Source organism: Eupeodes corollae, chromosome 1 (genome assembly GCF_945859685.1).
Source record: "Eupeodes corollae chromosome 1, idEupCoro1.1, whole genome shotgun sequence".
NCBI classification, from domain to species: Eukaryota; Metazoa; Arthropoda; class Insecta; order Diptera; family Syrphidae; genus Eupeodes; species Eupeodes corollae.
Window position 1 is genome coordinate 123,530,022 of NC_079147.1, and position 16,529 is coordinate 123,546,550.

The following is a 16,529-nucleotide window of genomic DNA, read 5'->3' on the forward strand; positions in this document are numbered from 1 at the left end:
GATATTGAAAATTGTCCTCGTCATTTTCCTAAGACTGGACAGTTCTTCATTCCACCTAGAAGGAAGGGTTTAACGGCTATATTTAATTGGGCAAAAGACTCTAAAAGCTTTACTTATGTAAGTTTCAAAGGTTTTCACCTTTGATTTAAGGTCTCCTAACCTGACTGAATTTCGTCCAGTCAGTTCTTTTTGGATTTCTGTAAGGCGGAGGGTTTTTCGTCTCAAAATCAATTTTAAAAAGAATCCATTTGTGATCCGAACACGAACTCAAAGGGGAAACTCTCCAATTCTCCACTAATAAATTACGGTTGTTTACTAAAGTAACTTCAAGCACATCCTCCCATCCATCATAATTTTCCGAGCTCGGACAGAAGAAAGTAGGAGTATTGCCTCTGTTACAAATGGTCATATTATTTTCAATAATAAAATCAAAAAGTGACTCACCTCGTTCGTTGATCTCAAAATTTCCCCAAATGGTATGCCAAGCATTTGCGTCGCCTCTGATCAAAAGGTTTGCCTTTTTGATTTTAGCTTCGGTTATGATCATGCACACCTCCTCCGGGAGGTGATGGTGCATTGTAGGCTGAGTAAAAAGAGGTCAACAGCAAACCCTGTGTACTCTTATCTTCAAATCTGACAACTGTCAGATCGAGCGTGCTTAAATTTGGACATAAAAAACCTTTTAAATGTTTCTTAGCTAAAATAAAAGTTCTGGGATTACCTTGTTCTTGATCTGCGGTTTTATAAAAGAGGTTGTATTGGTTGTCTTCGAGGCCTCGCACCTTGAGACCGTTTATCCACGGTTCTTGGATAACGCCTATGTCGAAGTTTTCCTCCCTAAGAAAAATTCTCAAATTATCTGAAGTGCACTTAGAGTGCTTCAGATTAATCTGGATGACCTTCAGCGCGTTTCTTAATTATTTTTAAATGCAGAGCTGGGGCCCGGCAACTCGCTGGGGATCTCGAATCCGCTTATAACATCGTCAACCTCGACGTTGGCATCAGCCTTGTCGGTGTCTGTTCCCTGACTCTGCAGAATTTTAATTTGGGCATTCCTTATGCCAAAACTGAGTTTGTATTCGGCCTTTTCGAGAGCACCTAAACTCTCCTCGCTAATCCTCAGAAGGTTAGAGGCACTGGTCTTCTGTTGTTCTTCTGTTTTAACTTGAGCCCAACCGTGCATGGGAACCAGCGGATTTTGCCTTTGAAGCCTGCGAATCTGGTCCTGTATGCTTGGCTTTATGCTCATGAGCGGCAACCAAATGCGAGCCTTCGGTTGTCTAATGATGTCTTTAGCTGGGATAAGCTTGAGCTTCAAGCCCTCCCAGTCATTGCTAACTTTAGCAATGCTTTCACTAAAAAAATCCCTAAAAAACCTGTCCGCACACTTAATTACCCTATGACCTCTGCGCATCTCGCCAGAGTCAAAACTAGGGTAGGGGCCCTGATAACCTCACTAAGAATACGCAGTTGCGTTGCTCCAGAAGATGGTGCTTTCACTGGCTTTGTCCGGTCATCAAGCTTGCTATTTTTCTGAGACGTGCAGATCTGTACCTGAGATCTATTTCGCTTAACGGCCTTTTCTCGGCTGGCCAGAAGATTGTTGTATTCATCAACAACCTTCTGGTACTTTATTTTATCTTGGGCGTCCCTCTCATGAATCACTCCGGTCTTCATTTCTTCATTTTTGGTAATCTTGGCAGGAATGTGAAAGGCCGTTTTGAAGCGGTTCCTGAGAAGAGCGCCTTTTGATGGTTTTTGGTTCCTCGAGTTGCACTACTACTCGAGGGTTTCGGTTTTGTATACGGTTTAGGAAGTATAGGAGTGCTATGAATAGCACTGCCTATACTTTCTGTGGTTTTGGGTTGCGCACAAGTGCTGGAACTACCAGCGCTAAATGAGCTCCTCTTCAAAGTCTCCTGGCTGGAGGCCAAGAGTTCATCCTCCAAGTCTGTGGTGGGTTCTACGTTCGTTATGTCTATTTCGTTCATTTTGTATAAGTTTCTTGTATGTTGGTCCCTCAAGTAGGTCGGAAAAAAGAGGTCAGCCCCAGCAGAGCCGATATACCGGGGTAAGGCATAAGATAAGACGGACCCTGCCAAGGCATCCGAATGAGCTCGTTAGCGACTGGTTTGCCCCCCAGCCTTTTATTCTTCGGCACGGATTATGTAAGACGCTCACACCACCACTGAAATTAGGGAACCCGTATCTATGGTCAAATTGCATTGCTAATGCTTGCTACTATTAAGGAGTAGGAAACTTCAGCAATTCAACCTGACCTTAGCTGATCTCCATCTTGACAACTTGCAAGACAACTGTGGTGATCATTACCGCCCGGCACCCACTTGGAGGGTTTGAAACGATGATTTTTGCCAGGCTTGGGTGGGGGGTACTTCTATAAATAAGAAATTATTTGGTGATAATCCGAATAGTCAATTTCAAGAAGCTACAAAGTCAAAATAATTACTAATATTTTACATAATGATTAATTCCGATGAAGCAGAATACTCCGTTTTTACTCTGGATGATTTCGCTGCCTTTGGAGCAAATTCATTATCCCTAGCCAGTGGAGTCAAGCCAACAAAGAAGCTATCGGAGTTGGTAATGGGTCTAAAATATAACATTTATACCTTGCGAAAGTTAACGACACGGTGGGGTGATAGAATCATAGCGGATCTGGGCGAATATACGGTAAGATAAAATTTGTCTCGTTCTGCTTCCTTTACACAAAATAATTGAAAATATTTTTTTTTCTCTTATAGGTCTTTTTACCGATAAGGTACCTAAAGCTGTCCACAGAAAGCATATTACTAATTGGAGACGGCTCTTATGCTATAGAGAAAACATATCAACGTTTGAGCTGAAATTTACAAAAATATAAATAATTGTATGTTAATATAATTTATAAGCATATATACATATAAGAAAAAGAAGGAAAATTAAAATTTTTAATAATCAAATTTCTTTCTTTTATTTATTTTACAGAATTTTGTTTTTATCGATCCAAGAGTCATGTTCTGGCGGGAATCCCAACCATTTTACAAAAACTTTATTTCCTTTTGGACTTTTGCAACTAGATATACTTCGCCACAATCATTTTTCAGCAGTTCTAGTTCATAAAATCCTCCTTGAATGGGGTTTCCTTGAAAGTCATCGAGAAGATAATATGTTATAGGTTTTGTTGCATGGACTTTCCTTATTTTATAACAGACAGTTGGGTGTATAAACTTTTTCGAATACATGTTTATACCAGCTAATTCTTACGTTATCACCAACTTTGAATTTTATTTTACTAAACATTTCTTTCTTATTTTTGAAAAGTGATAACATTGACTTTGATTTTTTCTTCTTTACATCTGCAGGTTTACATTTAATGATTCGGTGGTAAGAATGATTATAATCATAAAGTAATTTATTATAAATATTTTCCACTTATAGCTTCCATTGAAACTAAATTCTTTTCACATTTTTTGCTTAATTTAAATAGGTTCTATTAAATCTTTTAATAATTGAAGCGTTCAATGAGCTGAATGTAGAATAGTGATTAATTTTAAGTTTTTCCATCAAACTCTTGAAGTTTGTATTGAAAAATTCCTTTTCATCATCAGTCTGCAAGTTATTTGGAATCCTAGATGAATTAGTAAATATTTCATCCATTCCTTTTGAAATATTAATCAATTTTTTGTTTTTCATTGAGACAACCCAAGCTTATTTTGAAAAAGCATCGATTACTGTCATCAAACAATTAAATCCATTGCTTAGGTCGCTGTAAGGTATCATTTCAACCAGACCTGCTTGCCACAAGTCATCGTATCCCTTTATGATAACATGACGACGTTTTAAATTTCGCCGTGTAGCCTTATGAAACTCTTCAACAACATTTCGCTTACTCATATTTAAAAAGAGTAATTGTTATTGTTATTGTTATTGTTATTGTTATTGTTATTGTTATTGTTATTGTTATTGTTATTGTTATTGTTATTGTTATTGTTATTGTTATTGTTATTGTTATTGTTATTGTTATTGTTATTGTTATTGTTATTGTTATTGTTATTGTTATTGTTATTGTTATTGTTATTGTTATTGTTATTGTTATTGTTATTGTTATTGTTATTGTTATTGTTATTGTTATGTTATTGTTATTGTTATTGTTATTGTTATTGTTATTGTTATTGTTATTGTTATTGTTATTGTTATTGTTATTGTTATTGTTATTGTTATAGTTAAAAGTTTCTTATTGACTTATTTCAAAAAATATATTCGGGACCCACCACTGGTCCCGTTGATTTAAATAAAAACACGGTTCTTTAATCCTTTAGTATAACAATTATTTATTCAAGAGGTCTCACCTCTTACCAAGCAAAATTAGTTCTAATCAAATATACAATTATAATATTGAAAGAAACCTATTCAATAACTTAAATATGCTGTTAGCAGCATTTTCTCACATAAATGTTCGCATCATATTTCCCGGTGGGAACGCACTCTGAGTTTCGGTGGCGTGTGTGCAATCTAAGCATTTTATATTTCGGGTGAATGCCTGAAGGTGTTAACTGCCGCCGTCTTAAATATCTGCGTCCCGCAGATCGCATTTCATCTGTGGGCAGTGACCTGGACTTCCGCTGATGTCGTTGACTTTTGGGGTAGGTCTGGTGATAGAACTGGTCTTCGGCGAAATGATGAGCGAAGTTCTGGAATGTTTGCTTTTCCATAAATCTTTCTCCAGAATATGCAACATATGATCAGAATAATTAGAATTATTAGAATCTCTGTAAATATAGAGGAGTTAAGATTCTTATTTAAGTCTTGAATAAGATGAATATTCTTTGCGCTGAGACGATGCACAAACTCGAGGCTAGCGGATGTTCTTTTACTTGTGACGTTCGAAAGAGCTGGTGGCAATGCTTGAGGCATTGTAGTAGTCCCGCTGCGATATATTTTTCCCTTTATCTGCACCGTGTCGTTAGACATTTGTATGAGGAAAGTACCTTCTAGGGGAATAGAAGAATTTTTATTTAAGACAGTTCCATTAAAATTTGACAGAAAGATTGTGTTTTCCCCAATCAGTTCGATTATTTCGTCAGTATTTGTCTTGTAGTCACAGAGAGCGTCACCGCCCTTGAGTAGTTTTGGTATACATGATTCTTCTGCTAGTTTCTTAAGGTCGTTCTCGTGACATACCGAGTTATTACCAATGTTAAGGCAATGTCTGTACAGTCCATAAGTTTCGTCATGAGTCATTAAGAGTCGTGAAAATTCTAGGTCAACTTGCTTGTTCTCTTTAATAGCCGCGCGGGCAGTTACAAGATGGTAGGTTTTTGTATCGATCTTAGGCAAGGACAATATATAGAGCATAAATGTCCCATTGCAATAAATGGAAGGTTGAGCGTATTCAACAGCTTCCACAACATTTTGATAAGGTAGTGTCTCAAGTTCGTTAATTACAGTGTTTATTTCGTCTGAATCCAAAAGATTGCTATTGACAATGCCGTTTTTCGCCATTTGGCAAGCTCTGATTAATTCATTTACTCCTTCTTTAAGTATGAGTACTTTATTGAGTATGTCTCGTCCAACCTTGTCTGTTTCTCCTTTTTGTATAAAATTGTTATAATTGTCAATCGCTTTGTTAAGCTTGTCTGTGACTTCCTGAGTTTTGTCTAACAGTTTTTCATTTATTAAGTACTGTCGATTATTGTTTTCTCTTATGTTCGTTTGTCGTTCTATAACTTTGTCCCAGTCTGTTGCGTCAGGAGATCCGCCAATCCATTTCCAAGCAGTGCCTATCCAATTTATTGATCTGGTTTTCCTTCTTCTTGCGTTTCTTAGCTCAGAAAGTCGAGTTTTGATTTGACCTAGGTAGTAACCTATGACAGTTTTAGTTTCATCGTTCTTGACGTATTTAGTAGTCAGTTGTTCCGTTTCTCTTAGCAATAAGTCGTACTTGGTTAAGTCAATCATATGTATCAACTTGAAATACCCATTTGTTATCCAGGCGTTACCTTCTTTGATCGTTACCACCGGTGAATTATAAGCGAAAATATGCAGGGTTTGCATTGGAGTGAAAAGAACTACTAATCTGTAATGTAATCAAGCTTATTTATTTAATAAGAGTACAATTTTAGTTTCTTATAACCTATGTTACAATAATATATGTCAATGTAATGAATACATATATAAGTATTTGTACTTTCTTTTTCAGTTTTTGTTATATAATTCATTGTTTTCATTGTTTTCTTTTTCTTTTTTTTATTTACTTTGTATAAAATGTTTATTTAATAATTTACTTGTGTGATGTGAGAATAAGCTCTTCATTAACTTTCAGGGTAGTCAATGCGGATCGGAAGGTTCGTATTAATCCGTTTTGGCTGAAAGGTTAAGATACAATCGCCTACTAAGGTACGAGGATCTACACCACCGCAATTACGATTAAGTAATTTTTTATTGAACCGGCCCTTTTTTTCATAAGAGCTTACCCCAAGCATCATCGTAAGAATTACATGTTAGGCTTTTGCCCATTACCCTTTTTTTTTTTTTTTTTTTTTTTTTTTTTTTTGATCATTTTCTTTCTTTTATTTTAAATTTTTTAAATGTGCTTTATGTATTCTTTTTCCACTCAAGGTGGTTATTGTGACGTTGTTATCTCTGGCAACAATTTCTTTTTTGAACAAGGGTTTATTTTTACTTTGTATACCCTTTGAAGCCACATATACCACATCCCCTTTTTGATATTTTCTTGGAACCACTTTTCTTTTGTTCCTATTTCTGTTTCTAGCATCCATATTCTTCCTAATAATACCCCTTAGGTCCCTATTGAGTTTGGAACGTATGTTTAAAAGATTCTGGTAATTTATTCTCTGTGATCTATTGAAAAATATGTCAGAAGGTTTTTTATTAGTGACTGAATGTACTGTATTGTTGTATCGATCAACGGCCACATAGATCAGTTCTTTGGTGTCAAGATCCTTATGTTCCTCTCTAAGGCATCTGTAAATTTCTAAAATTGTAGAGTGAACCCGTTCTATTTGACCATTGACCTCGCTTCTATATGATGGTGTTAAGTACAACCTAATTCCAAGATTTTTTAGTAAGTTTAAGACGATTGGACTTAAAAACCCTCTTTCATTGTCCGCGACAAGTACAAGAGGGGCTGTAAAAAAATGAACTATTTTAATAATTTTTTCCCGGATACTTATCGCAGACTTATCTTTAATGTGGAAAAATTTGGAATATTTAGAGAACTTATCTACAACTGTAAGAAACTTCTGGTTTTGTATTTCCATTATGTCCATGTGGATAATTTCACATGGATATTTAGGAATCGGTGTTGGTTGTAGTTCTGGGTTATTAGGATGTCTGTCGTATTTGTTGCGATTACAAACATCGCACGAGGCAGCGTATTTTCTTATTAGCGCCATCATCTGGGGAAAGTAGTATTTTTCGAGAATTTGTTCTTTATTCTCTCTTGGGGCTCTGTGGGCCCTACGATGTTCGGTTTCGATAATGCAGAATCTTCTTTCTTCGTTGCCAACATCTTCAACCAATCTTTGTGTTATTCTCAATTTATATTTATCAAAATGTTGCAAGTATACATTCTGCAACAACCAGAGATATTCTTCTGGGATTTTTATACCATTTATCAAGTTAGGATTAAGCTTTTCTCTAAGCGTCTCCGTAAGGTTGGTTGAATTTATTTCCTTTAAAGAAATATAATGGCGATGGAAGCCAGGGTGTGGTTCCTCATAGGAACAGAGGTTGATACCAACCTTAAAAACTAATTGATTCCTTAAGACGTTCAGGGGAGCTTCCACATGCGGTATCAGATCTGAGCTATTTTGTTCAGCACTGTGCACAGTACAAGATTCGCTACTTTCAAGTGATAGCTCACGCATCCCTTCGTCCGCAGTACAAGTCGTTAAGCTGTCTGTCAGTACATTTCGTCCTTCGTTTGCTGTCTCAGTGTCAGTGGAGTTTGCTGTATCTGTCCGGGAAGAGGGAAGGCTTGGTCCTGAGAGATGGTTTATTTCAGTTCTTAACCGCGAAAGAGCATCTGCCACGTTATTTGATTTACCTGGTGTGTAAATCAACTCGTAGTTGTATTCTTCAATTCGAGATTTCCATCGCTTTAATTTCGCGTTATTGTTTCGATTACTCAAAGTATAAGTTAGGGGCTGATGGTCGGTAAAAATTCTGATTTTCTTTGCCCCATACAAATAGTTCCTAAGGTTGTCCAGTGCCCAAACTATGGCAAGGAGTTCCTTTTCATTAGTCGCGTATCCTTCTTCTGTCTTGTTAAGTGAACGTGAAATAAAAGATATTGGTTTATCTTTTCCAGGTTCACCTTGAGAGAGGACAGCTCCAATAGCGTAATCAGATGCGTCAGTCGTCAAGTTAAAAGGCTTGTCAAAATCGGGGAAAGCTAAAACTTCAGCCGAAGTCAATAGTTGTTTTAATATGTTAAACGCTTTTAGTCCCTCTTCTGACATTTGTATTTCGACCTTTTTTGACTGACTCGCCTTTACTTGTGAGAACTCGCCGCGAGTCATATTAGTTAGTGGTTTCGCTACTTTAGCATAGTCTCTAATGAATCGTCTATAGTACGATGTCAAGCCAAGGAAGCTTTTTAACTCTTTAAGAGTGTTTGGAGGAAGAATGGCTTCAATAGCTTTAACCTTAGTAGGATTCGGAAGAATTCCTTCAGGTGTAACTAGAAATCCTAAAAACTCAACATTAGTGCTCATAAAGTGCGTTTTTTCCAGATTAACTTTTAATCCAGCACTCTGTAATTTAGAAAAGACCGTTTCTATATCTGCTAAATGATTTTCTTCAGTTTTGCTGAAAATTATTATGTCGTCTATATACACATAGCAGATTTTTCCTATGAGCTCTTTCAAAACGTCGTCTATCATTCGTTGAAAGATAGCAGGGGCGTTCTTTAGGCCAAAAGGAAGCCTAACGAATTCAAATTTACCGTTCATAGTGGAAAATGCGGTCTTTGCTATGTCTTTTTCTCTCATCGCTATCTGATGGAAGCCGGATGTGAGATCTAGGGTTGTAAAGAATTTGGCCTCTCCAAGGCTTGCTAGGGTACTGTTGATGTCTGGAATAGGGTACGTATCAGAGATGGTTACGGCGTTCAAACGTTTAAAATCTATTACCATCCTGTATTGTTTCTCACCGTTCGGCTTGGGTTTCTTCGGAACAACCCATAAGGGTGAATTGTATGGGCTTTTGGACGGGCGGATGATGTTTTCCTCCAAAAGCTCATTGACCTGTCTTTCAACCTCTTCCCGCATGCAAGCAGGATACGGATAGCTTTTTGTATAAATAGGTTCGTCTGTTGTTGTACGTATTTCAGCTCTTATGTTCGTCTTCACTTGATCGTTCGTAACCGGTCCGAATAAGTAATTAAATTTTTCGCATAAGGATTCTAATTTGGTTTTAGAAGAGGCACTTATCTTTTCATTGGAAATTATTAAGGAGTTCACAAAAACGGAAGGTTTATTTTTTAAAGGAATTTTAATGCCGGATTCTATAGTCAAAATGTTTTTCTTTCTATCGATTATCGCTTTTAATTCCTTGAGGGTGTCATCTCCAATGATACCATCAAACAATTTTAAATTTGGTAATACATAGAAAGTAACAACCGTATCGCAACCAAGGAAAGAAAAGAATTTACCAGAAATTTTAGTTTTAACCAGGATTTTCCCAGCGGGGCTATGAACATAGAATGATTCTTCCAATGGTTGTGAAACCTGTGCCAAATCTGGTTTAATAAAATTTTTGTTTGCCCCAGTGTCAATAAGAAATTGTAAAGTTTTGCCTTCTCTTGTACCATACTCTATGTATGGTACGCTGGAAACGAGGCTCCTGACATAAAATTTTCCTCCTGTTCGGGAGGAGAAGATGAGCTAGGTTGATCAGCATCAGATGTTGTGTCGAGAACTGCGTGATAAAGTCTTTGTTGTTTCTTCACATTGTGATCTGATCCCTGGTTCTCACGTTTGAAGGGATATTGTGGTCGATTCATGTAGTTTATATTTCCACTTTGTTCAGACCCAAGTTCCATTTTTACAGGAGGTTTAGGTCCTGTTGGTCTTGGAGGTGGGTTATAGCGATTGTTTTTATAACTTGGACTCCAGGGTGTGAACTTCCGTTGTCCAGATAAATTCGTTGACCTTTGGAATCTGTCTGGAGACCTCCAAGATAAAGGAGATGGTTTTTCTGGTTTGAAGTTGTAGTGCACGGGAGTAGAAATTAAATTCGGCGATTGTACGTGCACCGAATTGTTTCTGAATGTTAAATTTTGCATCTCAATGCAAGAAGAATAAGCTTCAGGAAGGGTTTTGGGCTTTTGAATCATGAGAAGCTTAGATAACTCCCCATTCAACCCACGCACAAATACATCTAGGGCTCTATTCCTATAAGTCTCTATCAGAGCATTAAGAGTCTCAGTTGAATAGGATTCTGCCCTGATTTTGTTTATGATCAGGGAGAATTGATGATTCACAGTTGCGTAGAAATCATCTATTTTAGATGATCCCTGCTTCAACTGGTTCAATTGATGTTCCAGAGTCCTGATGTCTCTTTTGTCTGCGTAATGCAGAGAGAGAACCCTTTTAATATCCGACCACTCATTGTCAAAAATGTTATGTGACACAAGTGCAGAGTCAGCTTTGCCTCTTACTTTTTGTCTTATGTGTTGAAGGATGGCCTTGTACAAAGGCTTATCCCTCACAATCTCATAATCCTTTAAGATAGTTTCGACGTTATGTATCCAAGATACATACGCGACGGGGTTTCCGTCAAAAACCTGGAGTTCTTTTACAGAATCAGGCAGTCTTGCGATCTCCCTTAATTCTGCCTCGCTACTCGGCCCGCGAGGGGGTTCTTGTAGACTAACAGGTCGTAACGAATCTGATGTTAGTCCTGCAGTTTCCACTGACTGCAACCTAGTCTCAATTAATTTCAGGTGCTCATTCAGAACAGAGAACACCTGTCTACCGTCAAATTGCTCCATTTGAACAATGCGAGTTTCAAATCCTCGCATTTGGTCCAATACAGAGTTAACTGCACCGGTAAGCCTTGTCACGGAAGCTTGTAATTCGTCCATTTTATGGGATCAATAGAAATATAAGGAAAGCAACACTTCTAAGTAAGTTCAAGTAAAGAGTTTCCTGGGAAGGATATGTATGTATGTATGTATGTGTGTAAAAATATACCGATATCAATACGTTTTTTCCTGGCAATCAAAGGGGTATTTAAATCGTGAATCTTTGTTAATTGCAACACAGTGAATGGATATAATTATAACATAATATCAGGGGAATGTGGATACGCAACGTCAGTGCAAATAAGGTATATTTTTTCGTATTTTAAAAATCTTTGGAATATGTTATATGTAACTTGTTTTATAATTTTTAAAAATATAATTTTTACTTTTTATAATTCCTTTTTTTTTAAATATTACAATTTGTAATTTTTTCTCATTATATTTTTTTTTTTTTTTTTTTTTTTTAAATTTTTTTTTTATTTAGTAATAAAAGGAAATTAATGTAGATATATATTTTATATATGTTTTGCTTCAATTATTAAAATTCTTACATTAAAATAATCGCCTTGGTTCTGTAGTGCATCGTTCCAAATATGGGTTCCTTCGATTCTTCTTGTTTGCTCCTGTTTTCTCGTTCTTCACACCTTCTTTGTTTAAAAGTCAATTGGTCTTAGTAGTATTTTGTTCTACTTTTTGTCCTTTTCTTCTTTGTTTTATTATGTAAAACTTTTTCACTCTTACACTATATTTTTAGATTTAATTTTTGTTTTACTATTCTTTTTCTTTATGTTATTTTATTCACTTGCTTCATTTAAAAACAATTTTTTATATTTTATTTGTTTTTTCTTTTATTCTTTGTTTTAAACTTTTTCACTTTTACACTTAATTTTTAGATTTAATTTCTGTTTTACTATTCTTTTTCTTTATGTTATTTTTTTCCACTGGTAATTTTTATTCACTTTTAAGTTGGGACATTTCAGGTCCCTGCTCGGGCGCCAGTTAAAAGTTTCTTATTGACTTATTTCAAAAAATATATTCGGGACCCACCACTGGTCCCGTTGATTTAAATAAAAACACGGTTCTTTAATCCTTTAGTATAACAATTATTTATTCAAGAGGTCTCACCTCTTACCAAGCAAAATTAGTTCTAATCAAATATACAATTATAATATTGAAAGAAACCTATTCAATAACTTAAATATGCTGTTAGCAGCATTTTCTCACATAAATGTTCGCATCATATTTCCCGGTGGGAACGCACTCTGAGTTTCGGTGGCGTGTGTGCAATCTAAGCATTTTATATTTCGGGTGAATGCCTGAAGGTGTTAACTTTATTGTTATTGTTATTGTTATTGTTATTGTTATTGTTATTGTTATTGTTATTGTTATTGTTATTGTTATTGTTATTGTTATTGTTATTGTTATTGTTATTGTTATTGTTATTGTTATTGTTATTGTTATTGTTATTGTTATTGTTATTGTTATTGTTATTGTTATTGTTATTGTTATTGTTATTGTTATTGTTATTGTTATTGTTATTGTTATTGTTATTGTTATTGTTATTGTTATTGTTATTGTTATTGTTATTGTTATTGTTATTGTTATTGTTATTGTTATTGTTATTGTTATTGTTATTGTTATTGTTATTGTTATTGTTATTGTTATTGTTATTGTTATTGTTATTGTTATTGTTATTGTTATTGTTATTGTTATTGTTATTGTTATTGTTATTGTTATTGTTATTGTTATTGTTATTGTTATTGTTATTGTTATTGTTATTGTTATTGTTATTGTTATTGTTATTGTTATTGTTATTGTTATTGTTATTGTTATTGTTATTGTTATTGTTATTGTTATTGTTATTGTTATTGTTATTGTTATTGTTATTGTTATTGTTATTGTTATTGTTATTGTTATTGTTATTGTTATTGTTATTGTTATTGTTATTGTTATTGTTATTGTTATTGTTATTGTTATTGTTATTGTTATTGTTATTGTTATTGTTATTGTTATTGTTATTGTTATTGTTATTGTTATTGTTATTGTTATTGTTATTGTTATTGTTATTGTTATTGTTATTGTTATTGTTATTGTTATTGTTATTGTTATTGTTATTGTTATTGTTATTGTTATTGTTATTGTTATTGTTATTGTTATTGTTATTGTTATTGTTATTGTTATTGTTATTGTTATTGTTATTGTTATTGTTATTGTTATTGTTATTGTTATTGTTATTGTTATTGTTATTGTTATTGTTATTGTTATTGTTATTGTTATTGTTATTGTTATTGTTATTGTTATTGTTATTGTTATTGTTATTGTTATTGTTATTGTTATTGTTATTGTTATTGTTATTGTTATTGTTATTGTTATTGTTATTGTTATTGTTATTGTTATTGTTATTGTTATTGTTATTGTTATTGTTATTGTTATTGTTATTGTTATTGTTATTGTTATTGTTATTGTTATTGTTATTGTTATTGTTATTGTTATTGTTATTGTTATTGTTATTGTTATTGTTATTGTTATTGTTATTGTTATTGTTATTGTTATTGTTATTGTTATTGTTATTGTTATTGTTATTGTTATTGTTATTGTTATTGTTATTGTTATTGTTATTGTTATTGTTATTGTTATTGTTATTGTTATTGTTATTGTTATTGTTATTGTTATTGTTATTGTTATTGTTATTGTTATTGTTATTGTTATTGTTATTGTTATTGTTATTGTTATTGTTATTGTTATTGTTATTGTTATTGTTATTGTTATTGTTATTGTTATTGTTATTGTTATTGTTATTGTTATTGTTATTGTTATTGTTATTGTTATTGTTATTGTTATTGTTATTGTTATTGTTATTGTTATTGTTATTGTTATTGTTATTGTTATTGTTATTGTTATTGTTATTGTTATTGTTATTGTTATTGTTATTGTTATTGTTATTGTTATTGTTATTGTTATTGTTATTGTTATTGTTATTGTTATTGTTATTGTTATTGTTATTGTTATTGTTATTGTTATTGTTATTGTTATTGTTATTGTTATTGTTATTGTTATTGTTATTGTTATTGTTATTGTTATTGTTATTGTTATTGTTATTGTTATTGTTATTGTTATTGTTATTGTTATTGTTATTGTTATTGTTATTGTTATTGTTATTGTTATTGTTATTGTTATTGTTATTGTTATTGTTATTGTTATTGTTATTGTTATTGTTATTGTTATTGTTATTGTTATTGTTATTGTTATTGTTATTGTTATTGTTATTGTTATTGTTATTGTTATTGTTATTGTTATTGTTATTGTTATTGTTATTGTTATTGTTATTGTTATTGTTATTGTTATTGTTATTGTTATTGTTATTGTTATTGTTATTGTTATTGTTATTGTTATTGTTATTGTTATTGTTATTGTTATTGTTATTGTTATTGTTATTGTTATTGTTATTGTTATTGTTATTGTTATTGTTATTGTTATTGTTATTGTTATTGTTATTGTTATTGTTATTGTTATTGTTATTGTTATTGTTATTGTTATTGTTATTGTTATTGTTATTGTTATTGTTATTGTTATTGTTATTGTTATTGTTATTGTTATTGTTATTGTTATTGTTATTGTTATTGTTATTGTTATTGTTATTGTTATTGTTATTGTTATTGTTATTGTTATTGTTATTGTTATTGTTATTGTTATTGTTATTGTTATTGTTATTGTTATTGTTATTGTTATTGTTATTGTTATTGTTATTGTTATTGTTATTGTTATTGTTATTGTTATTGTTATTGTTATTGTTATTGTTATTGTTATTGTTATTGTTATTGTTATTGTTATTGTTATTGTTATTGTTATTGTTATTGTTATTGTTATTGTTATTGTTATTGTTATTGTTATTGTTATTGTTATTGTTATTGTTATTGTTATTGTTATTGTTATTGTTATTGTTATTGTTATTGTTATTGTTATTGTTATTGTTATTGTTATTGTTATTGTTATTGTTATTGTTATTGTTATTGTTATTGTTATTGTTATTGTTATTGTTATTGTTATTGTTATTGTTATTGTTATTGTTATTGTTATTGTTATTGTTATTGTTATTGTTATTGTTATTGTTATTGTTATTGTTATTGTTATTGTTATTGTTATTGTTATTGTTATTGTTATTGTTATTGTTATTGTTATTGTTATTGTTATTGTTATTGTTATTGTTATTGTTATTGTTATTGTTATTGTTTATTGTTATTGTTATTGTTATTGTTATTGTTATTGTTATTGTTATTGTTATTGTTATTGTTATTGTTATTGTTATTGTTATTGTTATTGTTATTGTTATTGTTATTGTTATTGTTATTGTTATTGTTATTGTTATTGTTATTGTTATTGTTATTGTTATTGTTATTGTTATTGTTATTGTTATTGTTATTGTTATTGTTATTGTTATTGTTATTGTTATTGTTATTGTTATAGTTATAGTTATAGTTATAGTTATAGTTAGTTATAGTTATAGTTATAGTTATAGTTATAGTTATAGTTATAGTTATAGTTATAGTTATAGTTATAGTTATAGTTATAGTTATAGTTATAGTTATAGTTATAGTTATAGTTATAGTTATAGTTTATAGTTATAGTTATAGTTATAGTTATAGTTATAGTTATAGTTATAGTTATAGTTATAGTTATAGTTATAGTTATAGTTATAGTTATAGTTTATTAGTTATAGTTATAGTTATAGTTATAGTTATAGTTATAGTTATAGTTATAGTTATAGTTATAGTTATAGTTATAGTTATAGTTATAGTTATAGTTATAGTTATTAGTTATAGTTATAGTTATAGTTATAGTTATAGTTATAGTTATAGTTATAGTTATAGTTTATAGTTATAGTTATAGTTATAGTTATAGTTATAGTTATAGTTATAGTTATAGTTATAGTTATAGTTATAGTTATAGTTATAGTTATAGTTATAGTTATAGTTATAGTTATAGTTATAGTTATAGTTATAGTTATAGTTATAGTTATAGTTATAGTTATAGTTATAGTTATAGTTATAGTTATAGTTATAGTTATAGTTATAGTTATAGTTATAGTTATAGTTATAGTTATAGTTATAGTTATAGTTATAGTTATAGTTATAGTTATAGTTATAGTTATAGTTATAGTTATAGTTATAGTTATAGTTATAGTTATAGTTATAGTTATAGTTATAGTTATAGTTATAGTTATAGTTATAGTTATAGTTATAGTTATAGTTATAGTTATAGTTTATAGTTATAGTTTATAGTTATTAGTTATAGTTATAGTTATAGTTATAGTTATAGTTATAGTTATAGTTATCGAGTCCTGTGAGAGGACATCTAAAAAAAAACGCGAACGCCGCTCCCCGAAGGGACGGCCTGACGGTTCGACTTACTAATTAAAACACCGAGATTAAATTATAAAATGACAATATATTTTTGGAACTTATCTTCTTCGCGGTCACAA

General features: G+C 31.5%; 1 protein-coding gene across 7 annotated transcripts in view; it reads left to right on the forward strand.

The window, feature by feature from the left end:
- The window catches only part of LOC129943158 (Kv channel-interacting protein 1-like), a 141,303-nt gene that overhangs the window by 45,281 nt on the left and 79,493 nt on the right, over positions 1-16,529 (forward strand). For 4 of the 7 annotated variants that reach the window (XM_056052662.1, XM_056052456.1, XM_056052523.1 and 1 more), the window contains exon 2: positions 3,363-3,384. The exons of the other annotated variants lie outside the window; for them this stretch is intronic. In XM_056052662.1, coding sequence (XP_055908637.1) covers positions 3,363-3,384 — 22 coding nt within the window. The remainder of the gene's footprint in view (positions 1-3,362; positions 3,385-16,529) is intronic. 7 annotated transcript variants of the gene reach the window in all.